At 35.7% G+C, this 23,937-nt stretch overlaps 1 protein-coding gene and 1 long non-coding RNA gene across 5 annotated transcripts; both read right to left on the reverse strand.

The window, feature by feature from the left end:
- Nucleotides 1-1,326: 1,326 nt before the first annotated feature.
- Nucleotides 1,327-7,111, reverse strand: LOC103714469 (uncharacterized). The gene is made up of 2 exons (XR_605224.6): nt 6,761-7,111; nt 1,327-1,742 (listed from the first exon to the last, which is right to left on the reverse strand). It is a non-coding gene; the product is annotated as an uncharacterized LOC103714469 (long non-coding RNA).
- A 1,442-nt stretch (nt 7,112-8,553) lies between these two features.
- On the reverse strand, nt 8,554-23,245 carry LOC103714468 (uncharacterized). 4 transcript variants are annotated; one of them, XM_088714483.2, is made up of 12 exons: nt 23,051-23,245; nt 22,811-22,939; nt 21,099-21,293; nt 18,170-18,217; nt 17,962-18,090; nt 16,408-16,532; nt 14,262-14,342; nt 13,583-13,691; nt 13,298-13,416; nt 12,946-13,099; nt 9,112-9,256; nt 8,554-8,805 (listed from the first exon to the last, which is right to left on the reverse strand). In XM_088714483.2, exons 1-12 carry the CDS (start codon nt 23,162-23,164, stop codon nt 8,735-8,737), a joined length of 1,419 nt encoding a protein of 472 aa, XP_088570609.2. In that variant the 5' UTR covers nt 23,165-23,245; the 3' UTR covers nt 8,554-8,734. The 4 variants fall into 4 exon arrangements, with proteins under 4 accessions (XP_088570609.2, XP_008799944.4, XP_088570610.2 ...); XM_008801722.6 differs by having other exon boundaries at nt 14,237-14,347; XM_088714484.2 differs by lacking the exon at nt 14,262-14,342.
- Between the last annotated feature and the right edge of the window lie 692 nt (nt 23,246-23,937).

Below are 23,937 nucleotides of genomic sequence, written 5' to 3' on the forward strand. Positions count from 1 at the left end.
GTGCGAAAGATACATTCTGAACCCTATAGATTGGCCAAAAGATGAGATGAAGAAAGCAGTAGCAACAGAAAGAAGCCAAGGAGTGGCTGAGGGCCTACCATTGCCATAGGAGACTGGTGAAGGAGCAGGGCTTGAAACGTCCATGATTGCAGCACCTCTTCAAACCAGTAAAACAGAGCACAAAAGGCTATGGTGATGACAAATGGGGATCAAATCACTACCAATTTTTAAACAAGAAAATAATCAGAAGAACATGGGAAAAGCAAGGAAATGGATACTCAATTTGAAGTGAGTGAACAGAGTTCCAAATTCAATCTCATGGATATATATAGAATCTATGGAAAGCCATATTCGATGAAAGTGAGGGAGGTCTTTCATATGCTTCGAGATCCACCTCACAATATAGGGTCAAAAAGCCAACATAAGTGATTCATTTTTAGCCCTCAACAAGAGGGAGGCATCTATATTCACATTTTTAGCCTATGCATGGTTCAGATTGTCAAATTGTAATAGACAAGTTGTTATTCATGGAAACATATCACTCTGAAATTTGATTTAAATCAAACTGGGTTAGGAGCAACTAAGATATATTAACTGTTTGTTTAGGTTTAGCTATTGGACCAGTCAAGTCAATTTAAATTAAGTTCAGGATGAATCAAGTTGGGTTGGAAAAAATGAAATGGAGAACCTGCCTCCGTATATGTAAATTATGTCAGACACATAAGATATATTAATAACACAGTCTAGCATCACCAGAGATACCAAAAAATAGTATGGTAACATTTTGGTGCAGAGCTAGGGCAATGAGAAAATCATGATAAGGAATCTGATAAATGAAACAATCCAACAAGAAGTTCTTAACGCACTAAACTGTTTACATTAGAATGAACAAAATTCCAAGCTCTTTCATATTAGACTGAACAATATTGTAAACCATTTTGATTCGTGATATTCTGTGATTTACTCATTGTTCAGCATCAAGGTTAGGCCAGCCTAATGCCTAAGGATTTATGGGGTCGTTTTATGTGCAATGGTAGCTTGATGCTTTCAGTGGTCAAACTTGTTACTTAAACCGAGCTCAAGTCACAGTACAACAGGATAATTAACCGTGGTGAGAGTCAAGATATATGAAAAGTTCAGGAGTTGTTAGATCCCACCAAAACTTGATTTAATTATTTTGTAAGAACTTGCATTTGGATTGCCAAGAGGAGCTTAATTTTTAGTTCCCTTAAACATCAATATAAGAACAAATTTATATGAGCTAGACACCCCACAAAAATAAAAAGAGTGGGGCAGTCCCAGTTCCAGTTTTGTTCTCCAGTCAACTTGTGTTTCATAATAAATCAAATTTGTTCGTCATTTTGTAAACTTAAGTCTACTCCTAAAAATGTTACAAAACATCAGTCTTTGAAATCTGAATCCAGCCAGTGGCTAGGGAGAATGACTACAGGCCACAACATTGTACTGGCCATATGCAAGGCAACATGCCACTGTCTATGTTACAAATAAAAAAAGTCTTTTATTACAAATCTAATGAACAGACAACATGAGCTCATGCATACCAATAGAAGCAGTTCGATCTCAAGCATTGTTTGTGTCTGCTCGTTCTGGATTGACAGAGGATCGATTATTGCCGCCTTTTGAACAAGCATTCCCAGAATAAGATATCGTCTCACACCTCATGCCCTCAACAGATGCAAAAGCACGGTGAGAACCATCTCTTAGCTTTTGAAGTGTAGCCTCTACAAACAGAGAAGACGAAGTTTATGAGAAATAGCAATAAAAAGAACCAGCAAAAGTTAGAATATAATGACATAATTCTTTAAAGCAATAAACTGGAAGAATGCGAGCATGGACTGAATAACTGCAAAAGACCAGGCAAAAGTTACTATATAGTTACATAATTCTTTAAAGCAATATATTGGAAGAATGCAAGTGTGGACTGAATAATTGCTGTTTCTACAGGACTTGTCTGTAAGTTGAAAATTCAGAAGCATGTCAATCCACTGCAATGACAATTGAAACAGGGAAAATCAATCAGGCTTCAAGCAGCTTGCCTTTGTATCTATAAATATAAAAAAGATTTTTTGAGGGGCGGGGGGTAAATTAATAAAAGATTTTTTCTTTTTGGGGGTGTTGGGTACCAAAAGATATCTATCATTTTTTCTTCTGAAAGGGAGGGTACCTAAAGATCTCTTTCTCTCTCTCTCTCTCTCTCTCGGGAGGGTACCTAACCCCCGTTGTAACATGGTTATAAGTGGAAGGGCAGGAGAATAACCTGTCAGGCCAGTTGCAAAGGTCAATTTAAAAAAGATTCTTTGTTTGTGGGGAGGTACCTAAAGAAGTTTAATATACTAGCATGAGTTGATAGTTATCAGAATGCAGTCTATACTAGCATTACAATATAATATCCTGTAAGGCACTTTATGACAGAACCAGTTACAGTTTATTTTAAGAAACATGTAGCACTAGAATACTTGATAAGCCATGCTTAACTTAATTGTGATGCATATACTCAAACATCACTGCTTATAATTATTGACTTAGATTTTAATATAGGCTAAGAGATTGCATCAAGAATTATCTTCTTGATACAGCTACTAATACTACAAAGAGGGAGCTAGCAGATACCATCTACACAAGCCTTTAAAGAACTTTTATCATGCTAGAGTGACTTCTGGTATTCAAAAGCTAACATTCAGATCATTTTCTCACCCAGCAGATTTTTCATTTAGTGCTTCCTAATTTTCTGCACAAGCCATCTCAGAATTCCCAAACTTAAACTGTGAAGCTCATACTCAAACCAACTCATTCCATTCTGAACTTGATTTGGAAGTAAACATATGCAAAGAAAATCTTCCATGCTAGCCTTACTGAATCTCACTAGCTGGGAATCTTTATCTTGTTCTGACTGCAGCCCTCAGTTATCTCCATTCACAGAAAAAACACCCCCAAGCACATAAAATTCAAATTATTCCTAGCTCCAAAAATAGTTTTGCAATATATCACCTAAACTGTCCAAACGATGATAGCACTGATCCCCCCAATTATTACCTGTGCGTTAAATGATTTTAACCCTGATACCCCCAATTATTACTTGTGGATGAAACAATTAAGGCAAAAAACAGATATCCAAATTTTGTCTTGATATTAACTTTAATTAGCCGAGCATTTGTTATCATACAACCATTTCTTCTTTTGCAGTTCTAGTACCAAGCATCACAATTGGTGAAGAAAAACGAACATAGAAATGGGGTCACTAGAAAGTATAATACTCTACAATACAAATACAGTTTGCAAAAAGAAATAATGGAGAATAAATTCACCAAGACAACTTTTTTGAAAATAAACACAAGCATGGAATGGAGCAACAAAGGTAGCAAAAATGAAATTATTTGTGGAAACTGAGTATTTCTGCACCCTTTATCATCTTTGCTTTAAATTGGTGACAGAGAAGGATTGTGTCAGGCTATCAAGAAGGAACTGAAACCAGTTAATATATAATTAGAATTGCAACCCTGGTTTAATAATAGAAAGAAAAGCTCAATGCTAGCCAGAACAGATGAAGACTACAGCGATATAAGATAACTGCTGTAGGGGCTCTGTGGCTATTCATCAGCCATATGCCTATACTTATCAATAGGAAAATAAAATTTATAAGTGGCTGAATTTTCAGAAATCAAACAATGGTAATGGTTTTATGATTTCAATGTGATAGAGCAGATTTTAGTCTCTCTATATTGCTAGAAAAAGTGTGATTCCATAAAGTAATTCTTACGAAATATACATTCATACACATTAATGGGTATGAGCCACAGCTTTATCACATAGAATGAAATTTGAGTTTGCTGTACCAAATCAAGGCATCTACAGATATATAACAACAAAGCCTTCATGAGGCCATGAAGCTACATCAAAATAAACCTTGGAACACAATTAGAAAACCAATCAGTTGCACTAGAAATTTTGTTACTTTAACGTTTGCTTTTAATGATTGTTGGGTGAGGACTTCTATCCACAATTAAAAACTGGACAACCTTATCCATAAGAAGCCTTAAGGGATTTCTATCTTTATAATATAGAATTGAATAACTGATATCTACCCACAATGCCTAGTTAGGTTAGATTCAGAAGACAGATCACCAGGCACATGTGGAGACTTGAGATAGAAGAAAAAGACATGAAAGTCATACAGTTGACTGATGATCTAAAAATAATGCAGAAGAACAAATGCATGTGCAACTAAATTTAAGTGCATTCTCTGATTGAATCAATAATCAAATGTGCAACATATGCATCTGAAATGAGCTAAGCCATTAAAAAAACAAGAGGATGATGTATTCAAGCACCATAAATTTATCAGATAATTGTACAAAAGAATTATTTACACAGACAAGAGTTACTTACAAACACGAGTTGTCTAAAAATAGGAAAAACTGAAGGTTGAAGGTAAAATAGCTCTTAGTAATAATGCAAGTCGGCAGGTACTCACCCCAGCTATGCCATTTACTATCTACTATCATCCTAGATAGATAGTCGAAGGCAATGCCACCACAATTAACTTTATCTCTAGTTCACTAGATATTTTTGGAAGTTCCCATGATTCATCACTTGTTTCCACCCAAAACACATTCTTTGTCCCTTGGTGTCACAGTTGGGTCATAGAAATTTATATTCTTGTTCATAAATTCTTTAAGGATCATGTAATCTGGATTGCAGATTTCTTTATTAAGGAAATTATCATTATTGTTCAAGCTTTTTTGCATCACATATGGGGTCAGGTGGTCAGCTATAGACGATGACTCAAAACCAAAAGGCTCCATGAAAGGATCAAGCAGATTGTATGACCATCTGTTAGCCTGAGGTTACCTTAACGAATTGATTAACTCTAACTCTAAGTAATTGATAATTTTGATAAAATAAAGAGCCATATCCCTCACGTATCTCATCATTCTTCTGATTACTGAAGTTGTTGGATTACCTATTAATTCTGTAACTTAAAGGCCTTATTGTATTAATTCAACTGCAAAATACCATGCTTAGGTAACAAGGGATGATTAAATTTGAAGTGACTATTGATATGCTATTTGATAATGATCCATTCCAAGAATATACAGATCATGGAAAAGATTCTCTTCTTTTCTTCAGAATTCTTAATGTTCAGATGTCTTCACACTTCATTCACAAACCCAGTAACATTTAGAAATATTGCTCTTTAGAATAGTCCAAATTAAATGGTTCTTTGATATTTTCAGAAACCTCAGCCCATAAGAAAGCTAAATGGAAGATCTTTTGTTTTGCCTACGTTCCATGGAAATTCTACTTGAAAATCTCATATAGTTCCACCCCCAACCTAGCAAGATGCAATCTACATTACCAATACACGAGGTCTGAATTACCACAATACGGGGACATAGCAGTCATGTATGTGATACGGTAGCCTCATATATATTCATGGTTTGCTGATACATGGTGGTGTCACAGGGTAACTACCTTGAAATGGGGCATTACATACTGTGGTACAGTCAGTTTTTCAGACCTTGCCTATCGAAGCCCTCAAAACTTGCTTTCCCGGATATGCATTGCATGCCATCAAGTTTTCATGAGTTAGATTACTAATTAATATCCAAAAATGTTAAATTTGACACTGGTAGATATCTGCTTCCTGCCTATAGATATAAAAAATGCTCAGACCAAGTTCAATATTTCTTGCAGTTAACGAAATGTGATATGAGACGGAGAAGAGATATATTTATTCATTTTGCTCCATATCTGTCCCTTGTCCTAATAGAAGGAAACTAAAAAAAATGAAAAAACAAGTCTTCCTCTACCTTTATCAAGATCAGCTTTAAGTTCTCTGGTGATATATGTTTCTATATTCAAGCTTCAGAAGGAAGACAGAAAAGCAAGCACTGTCAAAGAGAACTTTGTTTACCATCTCTTTGTACCATTTTTGTTATTTTTGCTGTCTCTGGGTACAAATGTCATGATCAAAGACATTTAAGAAGTGAAGCATGTATAATATACCAGGGGTGAACAGCCAAGAAGCAAACTGCACCCAAACAGGAGCATCTCAATCCTATAAGTAGCAAAGCTACAGAATACCAAAAAGCTTCCGCATTTTTCTCGTTTAATTATTGTTTGTTTTACTTCAGATTACCTTGGGATTCTTGAATGTCTGCTTGCCAACGATTTTACAACATAAACTATTAGTCTGTCTAGACCCTCATAGTTAGCTCCGATCGTATAAGCTAATTACGGGATTCTTGGTCCCATAAATGGTTCAGACTTCAGATTGTTTAAGCTAATTGCGAATTCCAGATCCCACAATTCGATCAGATTGTCTAAACTAATCTCCAGCATTCTAGAGATCATAATTAATTTAAATTGAACTCGAGCTGATTGCAGGATTGTGGAGCCCGTAATCAGTTCAAATCATTCACTCTACCATCTTTATAATAAAAACTCCCTCTTTTAATAAAGCACCCGATTTGGTTCATACAAAAGTACAAACAGGAGAAGCGCACTAGGAAAATTCAAGAGGAAATTGTTGCAAATAAAAATCCACGTATAAAATTTCCAACACACACAAAAAAAAGAATCCAACTTGATAACGCTCCTTAAGAAGCTAGAGAGTTCATATCAATGATCAGGATATTTAGAAGAAAACAAAACAATTTGAATGCCAAAGCAAAGATCTATCTCCACCATCATAAAAAAAAAACACAGATAGATTGATCGAGAGAGAGAGAGAGGTTACCGTAGACGGAGAGGGCGTCGTCTTTGGGGAGTTTGGAGGGAGAACGTTCCGACTCCACGTGATGGAGAGGGGAACCCCGCCGCATCCCGAGCATCGTCACCTCCTCCTCCGGCTCTCGCTCGCTATTACTCCCCTATTTCTCTTCACTCCCGAGCTTTTATAGTTCATCGTCAAGGCAAAGAAGGCGGCAAGAATTGAAAGGAAAGAGCGGGAGATTTCGATGAATTCGATGGATGGAATGATTGATCTCTCATGATTGATCTCTCAAAGGAGAGTTTTTTTTGCCGGCCAGCGCCGGAATTTTGGGGGCGGCAGGATGCCCCAAGATCTGGGCGCAATGGCTCCCGGCCCGGTCCGGTTCATGTTGGCTATGGGATGTACCAATTTAATTTAGCGGCCTCCAATTTGAACCCAAACTTTGCTTTGTTTATTAAGATGGTAGTATAATTTGAACTGTGTCGCCCATTTAAAAAATAGGCCAGGTTGATTTGAGTTTGAGTTGATGTGGTTAACCTGTTAACCTTTCACATGTCATGATGCTAATCTAATGAAAAGATTATTAATCTATGAATTTTTTGCATGGATATCATTCTAAATATTAGATTTAGTATGAATATCCTTTCAAAATTGATATTTGCATGTATACCTTCGTAAAACTCTATTATTCTACAAATGTCCATAATATAACGGTTATTTTAACGGTATTAAAAAAAATCATATTTATATTAATTAAAAATAAAATAAAATTTTAAAATTACGCTATTTTTCATGTCTTCTTTTTCTGCTATCGGGATTGTGATCTATTTGCATATTTACCCATTAAAGGTATTTTAGTCATTTTAAATTGAAACCATTAATTTTTTAATTTCATTAGATAACATGGGTACATATGCAAAAACAAAAATAATAAAATAATAAAATGGTAAAACAAATGTTTTACGAAAGTATACATGCAAATATCTATTTTGAAAGAATATTTAGGAAGATATTCATGTAAAAAAACCCTTAATCTATTAACTGGTGTTAATTTACTAATCTTTTTTTATCTGATTACTCGGTCAATTCATAGAATATCTTATTAATGTAAGTTTAGCATATAATTAAATCCATTACATGGTTAAATAAATTGTTAATTGCATGACTCAATCCAAGGCTATCAGGCCAAAATCACTAGATCTAATTTATGCCGAGTCTGTTTACGAAGTTTCCACCAGATTTGGCTGGAGTGCCAACCATGCATGCCCAAAATTTGTAGAAAACAACCTTAAATTACATCAGAAGACCACGATCAAGTAAGCAAACCAGAATTAATTACAACCCTTCTAAACTGACACAAAACCATGAACCATCAACATTTGTCCGAATACCCATCAGACCTGAACCAATGATTTTTAGGGGCAACAGTTCACATAAAGGGTGTTTCTACTATAAGACCTTCTCTCTTCAGAAGTAAAAACACTAGAATTTTCCAAGCATCATGAAAATGAACATGGGTTACTGAGAGACAGGCAAGTAACCTAAAAAGTGAAATATTTGAGCGTTTCCCACTCAAATTGAATTTCCCAATTCCTTACTAAACTACCATAAACCAAATTCTGGAATAAATTGTGAACCATGGTCTAAGATAGTAATGGGAAAAAAAAATTATACTGAGCATGTAATCTGCCTCAGTTTACACTATAAACAACATAAATACTACCAAAATTGAGATAACCAAAAGAAGGTTGATCATTAGGCATGAAAAAAAGAATCATATAGAAACAAAAAGAAAATTCTCTGCAATAGATTACATCTATCAAGAATAATTTGGTTTAGATTATAAGAAAGGAACTTTAATGAACCACCCCAGACTTGAATATAATGTCGTATATACAACTGATGAATCACTGTAGTAAATGCTCTCTGACTGAAGATAGTCAATTTGGAGATTGCGATAGCATTCTTATACAAATATTTTGGATTTTAAATTGTACATCAGTCATATTCCCTCTTTCTTCTAAATATTCGTCTCCAGAAGCCACATTTCTGTGCTTTCAAGTCCCCAACTGAAACATTTCATGTAACGAAAAAAAGGTTACATAGTCTACATTTGAGGAAAACCAAACTTAAACCCACATGCATGCCATGCAAGAAATACACATCTACCATCAGCATTACATGGCTAAGAGAACTCAGAAAACCAGGCATCTCGAATACGGTAGAGCGCATTGCATATACATACATGAGCAACTGGAATTTTATAATGGATTATTACCTTGCAATGAAACTATTTGGTATATATGATAAAAAAAAGAAAAGAAGCAAATGTAACCATCTTTGGAAGAAAAAGTGCTGCATGATAATCAAAACACCTTTTAGTTTTCCAGCCCTGAAGAGAGCTTCTTCTGCAATGGGTCTCCATTGTTCTGCGCAGGAGTAGTTGATTCCCATCCCTACACTAAGTCCTCTTAAAAGCTGCATTGTTCGAAGAACAGAATAGAGCTCCTCGGGGAAACTCTATAATCCACAGATAAAGTAACATCAGAACTCCCACATTTATGTGTGAGGCACAAAGGTTGCAAATCAAAATGTCAATCATAAGAATGCAGGAGCTAACCATAAGGTGTTTGTCCAATCTTGATGGTACATACACACTAAATGGACCTCATAGAATGACTAAAATGGTTAGAGTTGCATTAACATGCCGACCACAGTAACATACTTGCTTAACCTAGAAAATGACAATGTTTGAAGTAAAAAAGTATATCATGATCACTACTATCCTCTATGGACATTTTAATTGTTGTTGGTCATGATCATCGATGTGAATTCTCAATATAAACAGGCAAACCTGAGTTTCTAATTGATAGAATTTAGGTTTGAATCATCCAGATAAGATTGTAGTGCCTCTCTCTCTCACCCTCAGAGACACACATTAATCCAATTTTGGATTTGGATTTAGGTCATCGCATGGAATGCCGTACCGGCCCGTACCGGCCGGTACGGGCCGGTACGTACCGGTCCGGCCCGGCCGGTACGGGCCGGTACGTACCGGTCCGGCCCGGCCGGTACGGGCCGGTACGTACCGGTCCGGCCGTGGACCGGTACCGGAACGGATAAAAAACCGGTATTTCCCGGTTTTTTATCCGAACCGGCCGGTACGGGTGCGTACCGGCCGGTTCGGGCCCGTACCGGCCGGTTCGGAGCCCGTACCGGCCGGTACCGGCCTCATACCGGTGCAAACCGGCCGGTTCGCACCGGTACGATTTTTTTTTTTTTTTAGAACCACAGCGCCGCGCGCTGTGGTTTTTGAAACCACCGCGTACCGGACGGTACGGGACCGGTACCGGCCGGTACGTACCGGACCGGACCGGTACCGTACCGGTCCGGCCGGCCACCGGTACGCCGACCGGTACCGGAACGGCGGACCTTGGGTCATCGTGATTAAAAACATTCTGAACCTGAACACGAGTTTCTAGTTGATAGGATTTGAGCTCATATCTGTCAAACGGGATTATAGCTCAACCGCTGAATGTCTATAGTAGATTTCTTGTCTTAAAAGAGTGGTAGACAAGTGGATGTGGGGGCTGCCTAGCACCTAGGTGCAAGGTGGGCACCTAGAGGCCAATACAGCCCAAAAATGATAGATTATGAAAAATAATAATGATAAACACAAAAAATATAAGAAATCAAATAAGATGGCATAAGTCAATGGTAAGTATTGTTGATGGGCTATGCCCATCCTTCATCTCAAAAAAAGAAAAAGTCAATAATAAGTATTATAATGGGAACACCTGATATTAATTTATATCTCAATCTCGTCGTCCATACTAAAAAAATGATGCAAAATGTTGAGGCAGGCATCTGTGTGGCACAGTCTTGGTAGGAAATCTAGGTAGCAAAGGAACTTGTATTTAAATTCAATGATTACACTTACAGTTATTTTTATTTTTATGTACTTGAGTTTTACAAGTCTTATATTGACCTTAGGGGGTCAAATTGCTATTGTGTTCTGTTCTAAGGGTCCTTTCATCAAGACTGTATTGCTCCAGATTTTTGTAAGAAAAAAGAAGCAGGGAGGGGTAGTTGTTCCAACTGCAATTGCTAATTCCAGTCCTTGTGTGGCTAACATTTCTTAGTGTTAGCAAAAATTAGCCAGAACACATTAGGGGCTATGGAATAAACAAGGTAGTTAGAAATGGGAGTAACCCATAGCCAACCAGCTAGAATTATTATTTCACGAATGACCATGTTTGATTGGAAAAACTAATCTCTCATTATTCCCATTTTCAAAAGCTTTTCAGCGTAAGGTCTATTCAATCCTTATGCTCAAACCAAACTCAGCCTAAGTCTTTTAGGTGGTTCCTGTAGATGGTTGGAATTAGATCACGAAGTGGACTTTTTTGCAGAGATTGACAACTTATCAGTGTGAGGAGGGCAAAAGGAAGTCTAGGTCTATTGTTTTAAAATGCAGTGCATGAGGCTTCATATGCAGATGCGGTCCCTTGACCTAACCTCATTGCCTATATACAGTTATTATATATGGTCATACCATATATGGGCCTAAAAGCCACTCTACTTAACATTATATGGCCATATATGTACAACTGAATATGTGGCTTGCCTAGTATTATGGTACCAAATATGTGGTCCTCTCTTATATGGACCTCAGCAGATGGAACAAGTTCAAAACTGATGGTCAGGTTGGATGTGGGTTTCAATCATATTTTAACTCTTGGTATTAGTAAGTACCAACTAATAAACTAACTGTTAGTTGATATTACTTATCCAAAAAATATATATTTATTATTGTGGTCTTTTATTGTACTTAATGTGTTAAGACTTATTTTTATATACTTAAAGAAGATGAACTGCATATATGCCCGCATATGCAACTCACATACCACATATGCAATATGAGGTCCCCAGACCACCCACATACAGCAACTGCCTTTTAAAACAACTAGGGTCCTCCTCTAAATTTATGCAGTAGGCATCAAGCCTCCACACACGGATGGTCCCTTGACTGCCCACATACCGTAACCATCATTTGAAACACTACTAGGGCCCTACTCTACATATATACAGTAGGGCATCGACCCTCCCCATCCCAATTCATAGCTTGTGAAGCTTACCGACATTAATTTTAGGCACAAAAATAGAGAATAAGGGGAAAAAAAGAATATAAAGAAGAAAAGAAAATATATTATGACTTCATTGCTGTCAGAACCACTTGCACAACTGCAATTTTATTGGCTCGTTGTGATTATTGTTTCCAAACAAAACCTAGAGGCTTTGCTCCTGCTTTTTCAAAAGGGCTTTCTAGGAAGCACTTATGTTTGGTGTTAGGTAAACATATACTGCAGAAGCACTGATTAGCAAGTAAGGGGAGAAAGAATATGAAATAATACCTATGGGCAGTGACAGTGAGTGTAAATGCTTGTAGCAGTTTTGAATCTAACATGTTCTAAACCCGACCCAAAGGGAAATGGATTTACAAATCAGATACAGAGCCAACTCTTTGCACATCTTGGATCAAGGCAACTCCAGCTTACCTTGGTTCTAGTTTGAATTATATGGGTCTTACTGTCTTAGAATATAAATCACTATGAAGTCTATTACTCTATTTGGTTTTTAAAGGGTTGGATCCACTATTTGAAGATTTTGCAATTTAAGTTAAACATTGGGATCTAGATTAGGGAATCAAACCCAAACAATAGGTTCAAGTTTTAGGTTTTAATTGGGTTATGATGAGTTGGACTTTGTCTGGATTTGCTAATTCTCTTGCAACCCCAATGAATGTACTCACAAACAAGTTGATTTCATTTCTAAGAAACAAAGCAGTAGCTACAAACAAAGATAAGCCAAAAGCTACTTTTCTTAGTTTCTCCTAAAAACTTGTAAGAAACATTTCATACTGTGCATTATAACACACGATATTTTCTACAAGAAACACTCCTTTTGTTCTAAAATTAGTAGAAGGATTTATTTTTAAAGCACTCCATAGGTTGCATTTACATCTTAATTTAGGAAAATCGTAAGCACCCCATATTGTTACATAACCATAACATCAAATGATAATTGACAAATTTTATCAATGAAGTACAAAAGAAGAAAAAAAATAAATGGATGGCAATTTTTTTTTAAAAAAAGGGCGAATAACCAATGAAAGGTTAATGTAGATAATACTGGAAATAACTGCACACCTGGACAGCAACTTGATTTAAGGAAGAACTGTCAGAAAATGGTGATATCATAGTTACTCCTGGCGGAAGTTTAGTATCAAACATTTTTAGAGCTAATTCAAACAGTTCCTTTTCTCCATCAGCACATGTACTCAATGTTTCTATTCCGAGCTCCCTAAAAAATGATGTTAATTATTAGGCCTCACAGTTATTAATAAAAAATTGAATTTCAGCAGTCAATAATGTCTCATGGCATAATAAATTTATGTATGTACACTACGAAAACATAACAAAATCAACTCCAACTAGTGTTTGATGTTGCATGACATCTTAGAATCTCCTTTCATGCTACTAGGAGAATTAAGTACAGTACTTGTAACTCTGTGTAGCCCTTGAAGGGTCTTTGTCAGCAAGTGCAAGAACAAGATGTGCATATCCAAGCCTCAAGTCATCAGGAAGTTGCTTCACTTGCCCATAATCGAGTAAAGCAACCTAACCCAAAAGAAAAAGGCAACACAAAGAGTTTTCAGAAATACATTAAGGTCCAGACATCAGCAAGGAAATTTCTTGGATGTAAAAGCATAAGAGACAACTGCAAGTAAGAAACATGATATTAAATGTGCAATTTTTTTCAATACAGTACTAGTAGCATACTTGCCTCTGACTCCTTGCAAATCAGGATATTTCCTGGATGTGGATCTGCATGGAAGAAACCATCCCTCAAGATCATTTGACCATATGCTAGTGTCAGATGTTTCAAAATTTTCCTGCATCAACACAAACGTTGAGAAGGGAATCAGGGCATTATTCTTACCGAACTAATCAATGTAGTCTGTTCAAGAATGTAAAGAAATTTTCACAATCAAGCTATGTATAAACTGAAAAAGGGGAAATTGTAAGAATAATGGAACCACTTTCTTCTCTCTGTTTTCTCTTTTTAGTGAAGAGGAAGCCCAACCAATTTCAAATGTATAATTGACATGTAACTGAATAATGTATCATAGGACCTTAGCAAGGTATTGTAGTAATAATTGTTGTTCCTAGAAAAAGAAAAAGATTTTGAAATATAGACATGCATAATTTAAAAAAAAATATAAATTGAATGCCCTATTTACCCAGTAATAATATGCTTTCACGTATTATTAATTAGAAAACAAGAATATTGAGTCTTGGGCACCTGCAACTTTTACCGGATAATAATATCATATGAAAGGGCACAAGTATAGTCATAGATAAGGTCATGTATTTGCCCAAAGACTTAAAATTGAAGGAAATGAGGCATCATACTCTCAAGGATGATCTAAGGGCTTACAGCTTTGCCACCGCTGCAATCTTACCACGAGGATCTATGCCCCTTTTTGCTATTTCGTTGCCGAGATTCATTATTGGGATTCCATTTATAAACTCCATTATTAAGACTTTCCTAATCAAGCAAAGCAACATTAGAAATGTTATTCATAGGAAATTTAAATAAAATGATGCTCCATCATCAACTGCAAAGACCAGTGAACAAATAAATAAATAAATAAATAATGTTCACAGATGCACCCTCCTAAATAATGCATCATAATATTAAAATACAGATAAAACACAAAAGCCCTCATATAAGCCATAACAAGATGACCAGAAATCAGGCATCAAGAAGTAAAACAAGTTGGCTAAGAGCATGTCGGAATAAATTTACTTCAATGACACTGCCAATCTACCATACTGGAACCAAGATAGTGGCAATTAAGCATTCTGTAACATGACCATAAAAAAAGGTAGGAAGAAAACATAAGATAGACATCAGCAAAGTGCAGATTTCTATAAACATAGGAAGTGCTCAACATAAAGGAATTCAGTCCATAATAACTGATCTGTACATGAAATAAAATTCAAGGAGGGCACACTAGACTATAAAACCACTAACCAAGCTGTTTATCATATACTAGTATTCAGGGGAATTCAAATATCATGCTCAACAAGAAGGATCAGGCTACTTTCTCCAACTGAATATACATGATATAGATTTTCATAGGATGGATCGGCTACTTAGAATTTACATGCGCATAGAACCTCCAATGACTTATCTTTATGTGAATAAAAGAAAACCAGGAGAAGGAACTAGCTCATAAGACCAATAATCCTGCTGTTCTGTACTGATTAGTGTCATGGGGAATTCATAAAGTCATGTCTCACTTGAAAAAGAGCAGGCTGGTGCTTCCAACCAAAAATCTAACTAGATTTAGGATATGAAAGGTAATCTCTTTAAGACATTGTACTTGCACATTAAAAATGTAGCAGCAGCAACCCAACCAAGATGTATATGTGCAAATAGTCTGATGCTATATTTATCTCACTGCATTACTGTGCTTTAGTTGTACATTAGTCCTTAAGTTTGTAATGCATGAGTTGGCATAACTTACAGCTCCAGATCCACAGGAAATAAGATCGACAATATTCCAAATGGCAAGAGTAGCATTGCATTAGGGATAAGGAGCAAATGTGTGTGTGTGTGTGTGGTGGGGGGGGGGGGGGGGGGGGGGAGATTAAATGGCAACAGCTGGAGTTTGGTACAAACCTCTCCTAATAGGGAAATGATATTACAGTAATTTATAATGTAGACCTGCTTCTTCCATCTACGCTTATAACTGAGATCTCAAGAAATCTAAACGGTATGGCGAGAGAAACCTAAGACCTTTTACTTATGCTTTGAAATTGTAAGAATGAATAAGCCAACTATGATGCTTATGTGCTAATCATGTCATGCTCAATTTATCTCATCTCAGTCATACACCATAGTTGTAGCTTGATCTTTCAGAATGCAAGTTTACAATGTTTGAGTTGGATAAAGTTATACAGCTCCACACACAACAGACAACTAAATTGACAATATTTGAATTAGCTAGAGTAGCCATTGAGGGATAAGGAGCAATTAAGGAAAGAAGTTGTGTAGCAACATCTGAAATTTAGCATAATCCTCTTTTAATACAGAAATGATATTACTGTCATTTATAGCATAGGCCAGCTTCTTCCACTTAGAGTTGCCAAGAAGATCTCAGGATATCTAAATGGTATAATTAGAGAGACCATGATGAGGACATTCTCTTTTGCCCAAAATTCACCTTGACACTTGTGCACAAGCTCCAAATTACCATGACTTCCTTCATTGTATGTACCAAAGCTCACCTTATCACAAGTTTTAAGGACCATATGGAAAGAATGTGCATAAGGCATTAATCCCTAACTAAGTCAGTGCCCGAACTTCATCAATTTCCTTAGGAAAAAAAAAGGGAGAAAAACATGAGCTACAGGAGATTAGTTTTAGTTTCTTCGCGGAACATAATTAGTTCCTTTGCTGAATGTTGATTAGGATCTAATGTTGCAGTTTCATTATGTGCCCAAATCACAAGAAAGATCTTCAAAGGGTGCCGTACTTTCGTTTAAAGTCACCTAGATGTGCACAAATCATGAGAAACATCTATATTTCATGCATCATACCTGGTCACCATGCCACGAATTACACGTGGCACCAAAACAGGAACCTTTTTGTTGTTAGCATGAAATGAGTGCCGGATTCTTTCCATGGCCTCGGCCTCTCGCAGAAAATCAAATTCATATCCGACCTTTGAAAAAAGATAAAAGACAAAAAAATGAGAAGCAATGGCTAAGAGCAGCACAAATTCAGTAGAAATAGGTCAAATAACTATTAAATTACAAGATACTCAATCATCTAGCAACAATGCTAGATAAGGTATATGGTGGTATGAAATACTAGAACAATGTAATTGCACAAGTTCAAAAAAACTCTACACAACGAATTGACAATTTGGTAGGTGCTAATACTTTTAAACATCATATAAAGTTACCCCAGAAAATGTTTCTTTAATTAGGGAAGTAATGGTGGCACTAATAGTTTATGCGTACCTACACATCAGATCTTCTTGAACTATGAGTCTGACCCCCAATCCTAAGACAACTATTCAATGTATTCATTGTTTCCAGTTCTTACTGCCACATCCATGTTTTCACGTCCATCTACATCAGTGTGAGCAATTACCAGTGTTTTTTGGTGCAGTATTTCAACAATTACAATCTGTTGTTAGTTTGTTAACATAGTTGCATGTCTGTATCTAGTTTTTAACATGAGACTTAGCTAACTTGTACTATTAATGTCTAAATATATTTGTGTAGTTTGTATGACAAACTACTTGAAACTATAGAAATGCAAATGTTAAAAAGGTAATAGAAACAGATAACTCGAATGACTTCTGATCCATGATTTATTTAGATTAGTTGAGAACTATGTTTATATAGTTAAAAAACATGGCTGCAAACTACAACAAGGCAATTGAAATAGGTCTGTGATTAAAAGACAAAAAAGTTATCATATCTTGATGTGCTAGTTGCAGTTCTTCTGTAGTTCTTACAAACTCGTGTGCTCAGGTGCATGCCAAGTTTCAGCATAATATGGCAGCTGCAAATATTCTAAATGAGTGCAATGTGTCATTTAAAAGACTCCAGCTACCAAGCATTAAATACACGTGAGCCATGAGTAGGATTTAGCATCAATAAAATAGACACTAAAGAAAATTTTGACAATACTGAATAGTAGTATCATTATCCCACACACTGAGGCTTTAGAATTTTGGCTGGGTCTGGACACAAACTAGTCGTGCCTGTCCTCCCTAGGTCCACCTCTTGTGCATGATCTATATAAGGAAGTCCCAGCTATAAGAATTTTGTAAGGGTAGTGACATCCAATATAACTGCAGAAAAAGGAAGTGTATCTTATGAGTCAGCAATTGCTTGATCCATAACTCACATTACATGTTCTCCAAAACAATTTAAAGATGGAAAGATATGATCTAAAATATTGCAAGTACGCAGCGTTTCAAAAGATAAATGCCAATATATTGATAAATCAATCAGCAATTTTTTAATTAGTCAGATATAATAACAGAAATTGATTAATATGCAGATTAAAATTCTTAGCATAAGAAATACACAGGAGGAAACAAAAGGTTGAAATGCAATAAACAAAAGAGTACACACCTGCTTTTCGACCTCTTTGGTAAGAGAAAATAGATCAAATTTGAGGTCTGTCTTTTGCAAAAACAAGACAAATGCTTGCAAGTTGTGGATATCTATCGTCATCAGCTGTTGAACTCCAGGATGTTGCACCTAGAAATCTTCATAGAAGTTAATGAAGTTTAAAAGCATCAAATATTTAAAGAAGAGAAATATTTAAACTAATCCTTACTTTAACAGCAACGTCAGTCTTTTCACATCTCAGTCTTGCCTGATGAACCTAGAATTACAGATAAAGGAAACCAAAATAACATTACAATATATGAACTACATTGACTGGCGAAAACAAGATTTAGAAAACATACATTAGATTAAGAGAAATTTAGAGAATAAATAAAGAAGAAATTTAGAGAGATGTAACTGAATATGACCAAGTTTTCTTTCTTATCGTAATTAAAATTTTTAAGGAAAAATGAAAATGATCCACTGGTTTGTTTTGGAAAATAATATTTGTCAAAATAAATGTGGGGCCATGACCTTTCAAAAGAAATAAAAATAGCCCGTACTCTGTTGACAAGCTAAAAACAGATGGTTCACACCTATAAAATTGCCTCAATCTTGGTTTACCTGCCCAAATGAGCACGTCATGACTTCACTAGATAAACTTGGGTACATGGGTTTGACAAAGGAAGATCTAGAAGGACCTCAAATTCAACTGTGAGAAGGGAAACCAGATGAGCAATATAACACTAATTTACTTTCTCGATGTTTGTATTTTTTTAATGTAATTAAATATAATTAATTGGAATAACTTCTATACTGTGGTATCACAAGTCTGATCCTTAGGCTTAAGCTTTCAACATGAATATATGATCCATGTAAATAGCATATGATCCCTTCATATTCATGCAATAGCATGTGCTTATGTCTCCAATAGACACAAGAGTCTGTTATTAATTAACCTTTTCTTTTATATTAGGCAACCCTGATCAAGGGATTCCACATACTTACTTGAAAATAAGACCATAATAACAGATATGTAATAAAATGATTAATTTGCATGATATAAGATTACATGGATTATATGAAAAAAACAGACTGAAATTTTACATTCATGATGAAGCTCATTGTGTAAAGTTTTGGGGAATTTGAAACTTATACTATAGGGGTTCCATAGGTTTAAGTTCTAATTTAAGGGTTTCAACTCTTGGAATCAACTAGTATACGTCAATCTTTGGACTCATGGAATTAATACAATTCACAACTAAAACTTCTCACTGAATTATGACGAACTTCTTTAAATTAATGAATCTCATAACTAAAATCCTTCAAATAATTTTTAGGTATAGGTCTATACTCTATATTTGAGGTTCTTTCCTTCAATAGGGTATATTTTTTGAATTTTGCAAAACTGAAACCTGTTCTTCCATATCATTCTCATGTTAGTTTTGGAGAGAATTGAGTTTCTTTTGGTTGAGAGTATCAGGTAGCTTCTTTTGTCTAAGGGTACCATAATGAATGTTCTTAAATCAGAGATTCATCAGCTCAAGAGCTTTTGCTCACCATCAGTATCATGAATAGGACTTTCTATATACAAACTTATCTTAAAGTCTCACAGAACACAGACCTTCATTTAAGAGTATCATACTTAGCACTTTCAAATAAGAGTTTAACAAATTTGAAACTTATTTGTCTATTATGAGTTATACAGAACACTTGCGTGTTAAAGTTTTCAAGAGCTGACATTTCTCCAACTAAAAATTTTCATATTTGATACTCATAATCAGACATTTGTAAGGCTGGAACTTCTTATTTCTTTGAGTATCATCAACGATTCTCACAAATTGAAATTTCAAAGAGTTGAGATAATTTTGATGAAGAGTTTCATATATGAGTATATATCCCATGGTTCACTCTCTTGCTCCTTATTTACAGGCCTCCAGGGTCTCTATCTCTGCCCGCACCCCCCCCCCCCCCCCACACACACCAAAAAAACAAAAAAACCCAATAACACGCACACACCCCAAAATTCAACCATATTCCATCTAAAGCCCTTAGATCCATATCTTCAGCACTGCTTCCTCCACTACATACAAGTGCAGGTTGCCATGAATGATGGGAAGGTACAGCTGCAGCTGCTGCAACTGCCCAAGAAGAACAAACACATTTTCACAGATAAAACCTGTCACCATCACCTCAACTACAGTTAAGCATAGCTAGACATAAAACTTAGGAGGCTACAGCAGCAAACACGAACCTGCTTTCATCTTGCTTTTATTTTAATTAAACTGAATTAGGTTAACAAGTAGGATTTAGGTTCATATAAAATAAACAAGTTTGGTTTCGGGTCTACTGAAGTCAACATAAATACAAATAGGGACAGGTTCATTTGAGAGTTTTTACCTGACCGAATTCCACTAAACTTGACCAATTGCTAAACTTAAACAAAGGGCAAGTCTACTTACTTTATTTTGGATGAGTCTTAAGTCTTAAAAAACTCCATGAAGTGTCTAAATTAAACTAAAATAGAACTTGTTTCAAAAGTAAATTTGGCCAAGATAATCAAAAGTTCAGCTGCAACTGAAAATCTGAATCATTTTAAATTTTGGCAGATTGGAACAAGCGGCAATATCAAAATTTGAGACATGGTAAGAAATGATGGAAATCAAAAGGATATTCTGAAAATAACATGGAACAAATGTTGCAAGCGGTGTCGAATGCAATACTTGTCTTAAATCTTGAGAAACAAACTCAACATTCTGAGGCTTATCGTTTTTCTTTATCGCCTTTCAAATTTGCCCTTTTACCTTCTTTTTTCCTTTGTTGGACCTCCTAATATTTCACTCCTACTTAAGGATGCCGATTGCAATATTTCTAGTCATTGTACTCTGCTTCTAGTTGTTATAATATTTAGCAGCTTGCTTCTCAACATATTCAATAAAATGTCAATTCATTACTAACTTGATGATATATACTAGGATCTAGACATAACTCAGAAAAAGAGGACTGCCAATTAATCGAAGTGTCGTTCCAAGTATTCAAAAGGAAATTACTGAAAGAAAATTGCACGTAGGAAAATTGGAGTAAAAAGGATGACTGTATGGCCATAATTACTAAGCTACTTCAAATTTTTAGAGTTTTGTGAAATGTTAAAAAAGAACCTGTGCAATGGAAGCAGATCCAACAGGCTCAGAATCAAAGCTTTCAAAAATTGAAGTAAAACTCTGCCCCAACTCCTGCTCCAATATACCATGGACCACTTCAATTGGGGTTGCAGGAGCCTTGTCACATAAAGTAACTAGTCTTCGTACCCAAGCTGCGGGGGCCAAATCAGGTTTTCCCAGAATTTGAGCAGCCTGATGAAATTCCCATATAATTGAGCATCGATTGCTAAAGAAATTGCTTTCACACAAAGAAGCATGCGTGTAACAATGAAAACATACTCCAAATATCAAATTGCTTAAAATTAGAAAATGTAACAATTTGAAGTAGACCTGGAATGCAGAAAAGATAATATCCTACAATCTGCAGGGAAAACTAGATATATGTGAAAAAGGAATATTTCATCCATAAATACCTCCTCTGTGGCATCCCATATTGCAGGAAATTAAATTGAAAACTCAATTGAACAAGGATTTACTACCACTGTCCTTAAAAAGCAGAAGTGGTATGCATGCAGTCAGGTCACTGCACAGCACATATGCAGTATGCAGGTGCACATGCAGTTCATATTTTTTAAAATATTTCATATAATAAAAATATACAAAGATATAAATGGATAAAAATTAGAAATAAATCAGAAAATTCATAAATAAAATAAGAAGAAAGTATGCATATTCTAACTTATTTGAAATTTTTTAGTGCATATTCTAACTTCCAACATAACATGAGTCACATGACATGTTAACATAATAAAAATGACAATGCCATCCTACGAGATATAGACCATGCTCAAACTTGCACCAGAGTAAACAATATGCTGCAAAAAAAAAAGACATCGTTCGAAATCTATAACAAAGTGTAAAATTTAAAAAACATACTTCATAAACAAAAGTGACAAAATGCGGGTCTAGACCAAAAAGTTTAGACTTTGAAGTTAGTATTTCATAAACAGAAGTGACAAAACATATAGTACTTAAGGTATGCAGGCACGTATGCAGTATAGGGGTGAATATGCATTCACATATGCAACCATCCAGGCATACGGGGCCTAGCACATAAAGTGATCTCAATTGGCCTGTAAGGTGCATATGCAGCCACATAAACCGCTTTTTGGCATAGTATTTACAACCTTGAAACTTAATTTTCAAAGAGAATTATTTTATCACTTTTGCAGAAAAATTGAAGTTAGGTGAAGAAGAATTTCATCTAAAGGAGCATTCTTTTGCATCAGATTTTAAACTAAATTCTCCCCAAGTTTATTAGAGAGAGAGAGAGAGATTGATGAAAAACATGAAAATATGTTCCAAAATTATAGTCATCATTAATTATGAAAAAGTAGAAAATACCAAATAGATATAGAACAATTAGGTGAAGAAAAAACTTATTCATGATACAATAGAAGGTGAATAATCCCTAGACACATTTATTTTTGCTATCATCCGTTATCTACACGAAGTTATCAATAAAGAAAAACAAATCTACGCCTCAAAAGTAGTTATTTCTTTCATTATTCTCATCAGGCAACATCAAGCAATCATAAGATAACATGTTAAAGAACCGAAAATAAGAAAACAAATCAAAACAACCTTAAACTAAAAGCATAAGAACATTAACGAAATCCACCCAGAACATCAATATAAAGAAAAATCAAGCACCCATCTTTAAGAAACCAATCCAATCCCAATACCAAGCCCCACTCGTAATACACTACCTTGAGAAAGAGCCCACCCAGCTCGGAGCAGAGGGAATACATCTTATCCGCAGCGAGCTCGTGCTGCCTCTCCCACATTGCTTCCCTCTTCTCCGCATCCTTTTCGAATCTCACCCGAAACTGGCAAACCTGGAAAACCCCCGCAACCCAAAAAAACGTTCAAAGATGCAAGCTTTCGCTCACAGACGACGACAGAGAAAGCCATACACAAACACACAGACACCACACACGCAGAGAGACCTTGTAGCCTGTGTAGATTTCCGCGGCTCGGATCCAGAATTGGAAGGAGCGGTGCCAAGGGCTGAGGCGGGCGGTGAGGTTTTCCTGGAACTCTCGCAGCCCGGGAGAAGGCATTTCGAGATGGGGGAGCCAAGGGCGGTTTAAGCTTTATAGGTTTACGTTTTGTGGTTCAGAAATGCACTGTGTGTGAATTTTGGGATGGGAACCAAGAAGATGGTTGATGCTTTAATTCTTTTTATTTTTTATTTTTTTTTCAGTACTCGGTAATGGGGAAAAGATAGCAACAAAGCATCCCTTGCGATTGGGTTAACGTCCCAATTGAGTATAATTTTGGAGGAGATAAGAAAGTATATACTTTCTTGGGCTCAAGAAGTATTTCTAACAATATGGTAAAAAAAATAAAAAAGTTGACTTTTTTAAACTGAAAAATCTGACAGGATCTTTAGGACCAAAAATTTTATTTTATGGGCTACACTCTCACCTTCACCTGTTATGTGTAAGGCGCCGGTATACCCAAAAAAAAAAAAAAAAAAGGGCTGAGAATTTTGGGTGGGATACGCTTAATTCGCACATAGTGAAATCTATATGAAAGCTTGTTTGGCTGTGTGCGGTATATTGAAATCTTGCTATTTAAAAAAGTTAATTTCATGCTCAAATATTTTCTTTCTGTACTCGCATAAATGTAATAATACTTTTATTATTTGTTGTATGGTGTAGATTAAATTAAGGATGTGTAGAATGTATGATGACTATCCTATACTATGGCTGTTAAATGTAGGAAGCGTAATATTATGGGAAAAAACATAGATCTAGTCAGCATAAGGCTAAAAACGGATAGGATTATATTTTTTAATTATTTTTTTAAGTTACATCTTTATTGTTAGTTT

This window comes from Phoenix dactylifera, chromosome 18 (assembly GCF_051530095.1).
Source record: "Phoenix dactylifera cultivar Ajwa chromosome 18, Ajwa_hap1_PhDact_Kaust_v1.1, whole genome shotgun sequence".
Taxonomy (NCBI): Eukaryota; Viridiplantae; Streptophyta; class Magnoliopsida; order Arecales; family Arecaceae; genus Phoenix; species Phoenix dactylifera.

Excerpts from the sequence above, each read along its gene's own strand:
- LOC103714468 (XM_008801722.6), bottom strand. The coding sequence starts at position 23,164 with ATGCCTTCTCCCGGGCTGCGAGAGTTCCAGGAAAACCTCACCGCCCGC. Across the intron at positions 22,940-23,050 it reads AAATCTACACAGGCTACAAG|GTTTGCCAGTTTCGGGTGAG; the intron begins GTCTCTCTGCGT and ends GGGGTTTTCCAG. Across the intron at positions 16,533-17,961 it reads CCAAAGAGGTCGAAAAGCAG|GTCGGATATGAATTTGATTT; the intron begins GTGTGTACTCTT and ends CTTTTTTCAAAG.